The 9661-nt window shown below is 31.0% G+C and overlaps 2 protein-coding genes across 3 annotated transcripts; one reads left to right on the top strand and one right to left on the bottom strand.

Moving 5' to 3' along the window:
* On the top strand, positions 1512–4663 carry LOC109351221. The gene is made up of 4 exons (XM_019592615.1): positions 1512–1977; positions 2879–3323; positions 3438–3553; positions 4151–4663. The coding sequence occupies exons 1-4, from the start codon at positions 1548–1550 to the stop codon at positions 4564–4566; spliced, it is 1407 nt and encodes a 468-aa protein (XP_019448160.1). The 5' UTR covers positions 1512–1547; the 3' UTR covers positions 4567–4663.
* On the bottom strand, positions 5169–8237 carry LOC109351222 (auxin-responsive protein IAA8-like). 2 transcript variants are annotated; one of them, XM_019592618.1, is made up of 6 exons: positions 7843–8237; positions 7626–7812; positions 6620–6849; positions 6217–6358; positions 6050–6111; positions 5169–5438 (listed from the first exon to the last, which is right to left on the bottom strand). In XM_019592618.1, exons 1-6 carry the CDS (start codon positions 8009–8011, stop codon positions 5401–5403), a joined length of 828 nt encoding a protein of 275 aa, XP_019448163.1. In that variant the 5' UTR covers positions 8012–8237; the 3' UTR covers positions 5169–5400. The 2 variants fall into 2 exon arrangements, with proteins under 2 accessions (XP_019448163.1, XP_019448162.1); XM_019592617.1 differs by having other exon boundaries at positions 7626–8237.

Below are 9661 nucleotides of genomic sequence, written 5' to 3'. Positions count from 1 at the left end.
CAGTACCCTGACCGATTTGATAACCGGTACGGTTTTAACAATACTGATTAAAAGAGTGATAGAATTGAATATATTAGCAAACACGCCTTCTATTCCATGAAAAACCATAACAATAGCAAACAAAAAACACAGAGAATAGAAATTGTGAGCAAAACTAATAGAAGAAAGTTATTTATACCATGTCTAAAATTAAAACTTGTCTCATATCATTGTCGATGATATAAGAGTGGTTAACAAATCAATAGTAGATAATTATCAATAGTATAAAAATATCTTACACTGTCATTTATACATATTAAATCTTATATTATATTGGTGGAGGATCAGGAGCTAAAATAACATGTAACACCTTGTATTTCTGGGTCCCTTATTTGACAAATGAGGAATATATTCAAAGTTGAATTCTTTTATTTGAAACTTATGCAACACATAACACCTAAATCATACACTAAACATATAACATATAGCAAGTATCTCATATCTCTATTTTACCCTTTAACTTATATAAAATTACACCAAATCTTAACTCAAATAAATTTAAAAATTATTTTTATGCTAGATATACATCATTATCATTTTCTATCATTACAGGTGTTTCTATCATCACCATTAACAACGATTTTGTATATATTCAACTTTTTAAAATTTTAATATATATCTATACAATTTTTATTTATGAAAATATTAAGCTATAATAATATATTTACCAAATTAAAAAAGTGGGAGTTGAATTGTTTGTCAAAGTCTTAATAATAACAATAATTTATTAGCTATATAAGTCAATTCTACTATACATCTATACAATGAGAACAAAGATTATAAGGAAAAGAATCCCCTCTCTAATATTAGAGAAATATGTTATTACTTTTCATTTTACATTAATAATAAAAGTAACAAAAAATCTCATCACATTATTTTCTTTCTTTTATTTTTTACACTCTTTCCTTATGGCATTTCTTAGTGATGATATATGGTAGTATACCTCACTTATCATACTTAAATGTGAGATTGATGATATAAGAGTTTTTGTTCTTTGAGTATATTATTTTTATTCAGTTCAATGTTACTAATATTGTATCAGTCAACAAACCGGTCAAAATATTTGTAATTTTATATAATAATATAACAGTTTAATTAATGATTTACTAATTAAACCACATATTGACGAAGTTAAATATATATATATTAATATTTTTGAAAAATTAATTTTAAATAAAATCAGTCAGCATGACCGGTACAGTTTGATTGAAAGTCGACCATTATTACTAGTTTCAATCAATTTTAATCGGTATAATTACATGGCCGATATAATTATTATACCATACCAGTATTAAAACCGATTTACCAATCGATACAAACTAATTTTTACAACACTAATTAATTTTTAATTATTTTTGACTTTTCAAAAAAAATGGAAATAAAAGTAGATAATGCAACTAAATGTACAATTGTAGTAAAATTATTATTAGCTATTATTTATATATATATATATATATATAGATAGATAGAAACAATAAACAAAAATAGTGAGTGATAAAGTTAAAAAAATGCCATCACCAAAGTGCACAACCCCAACACACCGTCATCCTCATCACTCATCACAACACCCTGAAATCACCACCGCCGCCACCACCGTCATGTTGGAGCGCGCACTCTCCTCCCGCCGTTACAACATTCACGGCGACACCGACGAACCTTCCTCCTCCGAATATTCCAAAACCATGAAGCACAACCATTTTTTCTGTCGAATCACCAACAGAGCTTCTAATTATCTTTCCCGATTCACAATCGGTTCCGGTTACCTTTGCTTTTGTGTTATCATCGCGTTCTTATTCATTCTCTTAGTTTTTGGGTCCTCTTTGCTTTTCAGTTCTCGAGGATTTGTTTGTATTTCGTCTTTTGATACTCTCTCTCGTGCTCGATTTTTTGGATTTGATGATCTTGAATCTGATTTTGGAGCACTCGGTGTGCCATGGTGTATGTTTCTTTTCTCTGCGAATAAATCGTATTTTGTTTCATTTATTTATTATTAATTGGATCTAGTGGAAAATTATTTGATGATATTTGGTTTGAAAAAATGTTAATCATTAAGAAAGCATTTGGCTTAAAATAAATAAAATCAATTTTAATAATTTCTTGATCTTGCATGGAACCAAATTCCATATTTAGTTGCTACATTGGTTGTTCTGATTTGAATTGCAAAAAATGTTTTGTAAATAACAAATGTGGACAACTTTGATCTTCATAGTGCAAACTACTTGTGTAGAAAGTTGTCTGGATTTGTTATAAAGATATTAGTTCTGTTTTTGGAAAAATGTTTCATTAACATATATTATGAACTTTGACAATTTCAATTTTGCACTATAAAAGTAGTTTTTCGGAAAGGTGTCGGCATTTGTTGTAACATAACTCATGTAGAAAACTATATATTAAACAAGAACATTTGAAGGGAGAACACTTTTTGCACATCATTTCTATCTCACATTAGCATGAGGTAGCTAACAGGTTAGAGTGTAGTAGTAAGAATTTTTGGTGGGGCCGGTGATAATCAAATGGCGGGGAAGTCTGATTCTGATGTTGTGAGTAATAGTAGCATTACTCTAATATAAGAAGAATTATGAAATGGTTTGTGGCCAAACTGGTATTTTCTTTCAAGTAGAAGATAGGCATTATTGAAGTTTGAAGTTGCACTAGGTTGACTGAGTAGAATTGGAGACAGAAGTTCAATGATGCTGTAGATATATAATGTTCATAATGCAAGTCATTGATTGACAATAAGTTTTCCCATTGTTTCAAATTCTTAGTTTTTCTATTTTGTAATCACTTAAGTCATACATTTCCTTGTTGTTAGATACTTATAATCTTATCCTTGGTAAAGGCAGATCGAAACATGGTAACACAGTGGAGTGGACATCAAAAGATCTGCTTAAGGGGCTAGAAGAGTTTGTTCCTATATATGAAACCAGGCCAATCAAGAACAACTTGTATGGGATGGGTTTTGACCACAGCTTTGGGCTTTGGTTTATGGCCAGATGGCTGAAGCCAGATATGATGATTGAGAGTGGTGCTTTCAAGGGACATTCAACTTGGGTTTTGCGGCAGGCTATGCCAGACACACCAATTATTTCTCTTTCACCTAGGCATCCTGAGAAGTATCTGAAAAAGGGACCTGCCTATGTTGATGGAAACTGCACATATTTTGCTGGAAAGGACTTTGTGGATTTTGGAAGTGTTGACTGGCCAAAGGTGCTGCACAAACATGGGATTGCAGACCTTAGTCGGGTTCTTATATTTTTTGATGACCATCAGAATGAAATGAAAAGGTAATTTATAGGATTTTTGGGATTTATGATTCAGTTTCTGATTACTTCTGATGAAGTTGCTATTAGTTAATAGTATTATTATATAATAATATGCCTTATTGTATTAATGGGCAGAGTTGAACAAGCTTTGAATGTTGGGTTCCGACATCTTGTTTTTGAAGATAACTATGACACTGGAACTGGCGACCATTATTCATTGAGGCAGATATGCGACCAATCTTATATAAGGGGTGCGTAAACTATCCTTTTTCCCACCAAGTTACTGTTATATTTCACTCAATTTCCTTGCTGCTTCAGCAAGAAATGCATGTAAGTTTCATGTTATAGGCATTCATCAGTGTTGCATTTTCTCTTGCCTTAGTTATAAAAGCTTGATATGTTACAAATATCAATGCTTGATGGTCTATGGTCAGACAAATGAAATATTTGAATTAAAAGACAAAGGTGTTATATTAGACAGATTGAAGGATTGGATATACAACATTCAGGTAAACAGCAGAAAATGTTGAAGTGCATCAATGAAAAGCCAAAAGTGATCAACTGAATATTAGAATGCTTTAACAATTTGTGGTTTTGGTAGCATAAAAATTGAAGTTAATATTTTGTTTAGCATTGCCACCATTAAGTACACCATTCAATTGTTGTAAAATGTTTGGTTGGTTCCAGCAACTGATGATATTTCTTATAGTGATGTGGATTTTGGAGTTACTTTTCTTTCTTTTAAATTTTAATACATTAATCCATTAGCATTAGGTATTACAAGTATCGCGTAACTGAATCCAGATAAGGAAATTAACCTTTTTTTTGGGGTTCTGTTGTTAATTAAGGTGGGGGACACAGTTGCTTTAAAAACAGTGATGAAGCTAGGATCAGATCAAGGAGGAAGAAATTCTGGGAGAAAGCAGTTGATATCAAAGAACTTTGCGGGCCGGATGAAGCATGGTGGGGAGTTAGAGGCTACATGCGCGATAACTTCAACCATAGTAATGAGCCAATATCTTATACAGAACATTTTCAGAACAGCAGGTTTATAGAATCTATTCTTGATGTTTATTGGGAACTCCCTCCAGTTGCAGGTCCTTCCCTGACCCATCAAACAAGGTATGATCCTGCTAGAGCACCTAGTCCTATTGTTGAAGATGGGAAGTATGGTTTGTTCAAACGGCTTGGTTTGGCCAAACTTGATAATTCTGTATTTAATGGATACACTCAGATGGTGTATTTACAGATATCTGAACAATAATTTTGAGTTGCTTAGACAAGGAAGATTTGTAATTTGTACCTGTATTATTTATGAATTGTTGATTCATTGCCTGGTTTGGCTTCAAATTTAGTTTTTATTTCTGAAATTCAAGATAGTCATCTATAATATTAGGTATATTCAAGTGTGATCCACATTGAATATACATGAGGTGCAAAATGGTTTATAAGTGGAAAATGTTCATGTAACCATTGTTAGTGCAACATTTTTCATTCATATTTACTCATCATGAATAAAAAAGAATGGTGAATAATGTATCGTCTGTCTACAAATTTTTACATTGTCAATATTTTACATTCTTAAAATATTGTAGCATGCTTTGTACTTATAATAAGAGGACTTGCTTTTTGAATTAGGAGACAATGACCCTGAAAACATGTAAAAATAAAGGTTGAAATATACACATGATACATATAACACAACTTCTTGCGGATTTTCTTCTTATTTTTGGAGGATAACAACATTCTGAAAAACATATATATAAACAATTTAATATGAAAACTCAAAATGTTCTGTGTGCATGTAACTATGTAAGAACAAATACAACAAAACCAACAACAATCATTTTACTATAGTTAGAGAGGAAAAAAACACAACAAACAATTCTTTTATACAGCAACAAGAAACCAAATATACACAAAATAAACAAACAAAACATATGTTGATATGATCTGGATGTCTCCAGTTAAATTCTACAGCTGGAATAATTGTCAGACTATAAATGCAAATTACATATATTTTATGCTTTGGAACAGAACAATAAACTCAAACTCCCTTGTAACTTGTAAAGTTTAAGATACTTCAATGGTTTCTGCACTAGTTTTGGCTCCTAGATTTTTCCATGGCCCTTGGAGCTGCAACCAACATAATTGACAAATATATTTTAAGAAATAGTGTAAAATCTATGCACTGACAATGTAAAGATTTATACACAGTCAGTGCATCATCTCTCATTCATTTGCATTACTTTTATTTAACGGTCATTGATGATTAAAAATGAATGGTGGATGATGCAGTGACAGTATAAAAAACTCTTACGCCTTCGGTGTATATATATTTTTTCTCTTTAAGAAATATTGTATTCCAAAATAAATCAGTGATCCATATCAACACTTTCATGAATGATTATATTTAAACCCTACCTTAAAAGAACCTAAAGTTTAAGTGTCTTGTTTCCAAGTTAAGTTTTGGAAGGAAAAGAGAAGGTTTGAGAGTGATAAAATACACTTCTGAGATGGTTCTGAAGCCATCCCTTATCCGTCATTCTCATCCAAGACCCAACTCACAAACAGACCCTAAGGGTTAGTTTAGGAGTTGGATTTTGGAGGGGAAAGAAGGGAAAGGGAAGACTTGAGAGTCATGAAATACACTTGTGAGATGACTCCTAAGCCTTCCCTTTCCCTCCCCTCCCCTCCAACTCCCAAACAAACCCTAAATGAATGCTTAAAGTAAGATTAAGACATACCTAGCCCAATTGCCTCAGAGCCTTTCATGATCCTTAGTCTCCTACATGAGTCAATGAACATCCTGCAACAACAAAGGATTTTAAATCAGCAAGTTATTATATAATTGAAAGATGACATTAACACAATTTTTCAGGAATTATAACAAATAAAAGTAGAAATAACTTACTCCCAAGGAACATCACCTACAAGCATCCAATCTCCATCTTTATCTTCATATGTAAGAACATATTCAGAACCATGGAGAAGATCCCTTAAAGAACTCTCACTTAATCCATCTTTAACAGAAACTCCATGAGAATTGCATTGTCCTGAACTTAGGAATAGGAAAATGTTAGGTGCAAAGTGACTAAGCTGAATTCATAAGGAAAATATTATAGCTAAACAACAAGCTTAGATAAAGTACACAGAACAGAATATACAATGTTTCAAAACATTGATCAATTTGTTAAAGGGCTACATGATTAAGAAAATTTATGAATAAAGGACTATTAGCACTAGTTAATTTTTGGCTGATACAAAATGGACTGTGAAATTTTATATAAGTATTGAGAGTTAGGTAGATATAGTACCAATGGTAAAGCAACTGAACATTTTTTCAAGTGCTTGAGAAAGTTCCTTATAGTTGCTGTAGGTTTTCAAATCAACTTTTCTGAGATAAGGGGCTCCATCCATGCTGACCTTTACAAAGAGACAACCAAATCCTGGTTTTCCTTCACCTTCATTGTCGTTCTTCGTCGAATTAGAAGCCATGGTGTTCTTTCGAAAAGATCGAATTGGTGGCCACCCTACAACCTGTGCCCTGTTGCAAAAGTTTGATATGTCATTGATCACCTAATGAAGAGTATGCATAAGGGTAATGGTAATCATCAAATAGAAAATATAGAATGCTAGAAAAACTTCACTTTTGGCAGAAGAAAAAAACTATCTAACTGAAACAGTACCATGTAACTAAAAAACCATGCATATTGAATGCTAGAACTTCAAAGGATGAAAAAAAATAACAATCATAGAGTCTTGCTATAAAAGTAGAATTAAGAATGTGAACTTTTATTTTAATCATACTCCTCCCTTTTTTTTATGACTGATTATTAACCTACCTCAACATCCTTCTTTTTGAATCTAAATAAGGCACCATATGTGAGAGATACAAATTTGGAAGTTTTATATTTCTAGAAAGTATCAGAAATACAATATACACTATTATACTCCAATAGTGAAATTTCCCATTGATGCTCACAACTTCAAATTCCTTATGAGAACAAAACCATTTATGAATTACCAAAACATGGCATCCAACTCAAACTCATTTTTAAATCTGTTTTAAAAAACATGTAGCCATTAAATAGAACAGAAAACAAAGGTATTGTTTGATATATTATCACAAGAAAACATGACATAACATATGAGTTCTTTATAAAAAAGTAGAATTTTTCAATTCCAGTGAAAATCACAGCATCAAACAGAACTTCTCAAAGCATCAATCTTGTAGAGGAAGTTTTGTCCTATCTACACACCAAACACTACCAAACACTACCAAATTAACACTAAAAAAAGAGAAGCAGGAACAAAACTTACTTTGCTGCAGGAACAGTAACATTCTTTTCCTGAACAAGCTTAGCAGAATGTGGAACTATACCATTACCAACCTCTTTGATGGTTTGTGCAGAAGAATTATTATTAACCTGATGAGTGTTAGCTTTTGTCTCAGATCCATCAATAGCATCAGAGAAACCCCTCTTAGCCCCAGCCACAAGATTCTTCAAAGGAGTTGCAACAGAAGAAATATTGTTATTATTCAAGTTCATGCCAAAAAGAGACACCCCAACAACAAAACCTGAATTTTTCTCATGAGAATGACAACCTGGGAGACCAAGCCTAAGTTCTGTCTCCTTGAAGTTAAGAGAAGAAGATATCTTGTTAGAGTTTCTATCCATTGATGGATTTTCCAATGGTTTAGACATAACAGTGTCAAAATGAAAGGATATTCTAATATGTATGTGACAGAAGTTTATATAAGTGAAGTGTGTTATATACCAAATTCAGAAATAACAAAGTTTCTAAGGGTGTCAGAAAGAAAGGGTTTAAACTGCATTTATGAGAATATGAGAGTAGTGTTACTGGTTTTGTTGATGCAGAAAGAACCTTCTTGGACCTTTCTATAGCTAACTTTTTCTCATCTCAAATGCTAAAATATAAAATGTTAATTTTTTTAATAATAATAATAATATAACCAAAGCTAATATGCGAGCTATATTAGTTCGCTTAGAAGCAAACTGCTTTGTACCCATTAGATGAAAAAAATTAGTTATTAGTTGCTTGAGTACTTTTTAGAAATTGTGATAGTATTATTGACTTATAGACAAAAACTGTGATTGATCACAAATTTAATAGATAAAATTAAGAACCATACTGATACAATAGCTAAAAAACAATTTGCTGAACTAACTTGCATTTCACATCCTAATAATATATGTAAATTTGTACTGCTATTTTGTTTTAGGCCAAGGTGCTGCTTTAATCCTTTAAATTATTTTATTTTTTAATTTGGTTCATCAATTTTTTTTGTCATTTCAGTTCATTCACTTTTTTTTTTATCACTTTAGTTCCTATGTTAAAGTTGATGTAATTGTCTCTTTTCTATCATGAAACATGTCTAAGGTGTCACATGTTTCTTTCTAATCATGTCATGTTACCCAAAAAATCATATAAAGAGACTAATGCCAAAGTGAAAACAAAGTTGATGGAGCAAGTTAAAAAGACATAGAATCCAATTAAAGAACATATATATAACTTATAATTTATATGGTTTTCACAACTGATACATATTTTCTGAATATAGTTTTTTAGACTAATCTCATAAGGTCTAGAAAGATGCCTAAACAAAAATATCCCAAATGATATTTTATAAATACATGAATATTTAAGTTGCTAATAGTATTATATATTATTCCTAAAACCAATCATCTATTATGATAATGAGATTGATTATAAATTTTTTACTATTAATAATTAATAAGGCATTAAGTATAAGGAATTGCAGCGACAGGTAGGTGAGGATTCCCCGGCAACCTTTTAAGCACTGTTCCCTACCACTTTACCATTAGTACTTTAAACATTAAAATATATTCATAAATAAATTTCAAAGAATATAATACCTATATATCGTTAATATAAAGATTTATACATAGCTAAGATTACTCACCATTTATTTATATTACTTTTTGAAAATTCAATAATAATTAAATAAAAATAATGAATAATATAATAATAATATATAAAATTTGTATTATTTATGAATATTGTAATTGAGTGAGTTAGAGTCTTAGAGAGAAATACATGTGGTGGTGCAGTGAATCTATAATCCTCCACGCGCGTATCCTATCGTAATCACGTCTCTCTACTTCACTTCATTCCCCTCTTCTCATTTCCTCACATTAATTCCATACTTTTCTAGTTCTAGAATAGTTAAGGAGTACAATAATTAAAAAGATTGTTATCTTTTATATTACTTAAACAAAAATGAGAAAAAATATATTCATTGGTATGATTTTTATATATTGTTAATATATAATTTATTGTCAAATTTAATTTTTATTTACTACTAAAAAATA

The sequence above is a fragment of the Lupinus angustifolius genome, chromosome LG06 (genome assembly GCF_001865875.1).
Source record: "Lupinus angustifolius cultivar Tanjil chromosome LG06, LupAngTanjil_v1.0, whole genome shotgun sequence".
Taxonomy (NCBI): Eukaryota; Viridiplantae; Streptophyta; class Magnoliopsida; order Fabales; family Fabaceae; genus Lupinus; species Lupinus angustifolius.
Note: the sequence above shows the minus strand (reverse complement) of the source record. Positions and strands in the feature narration are given on the sequence as shown.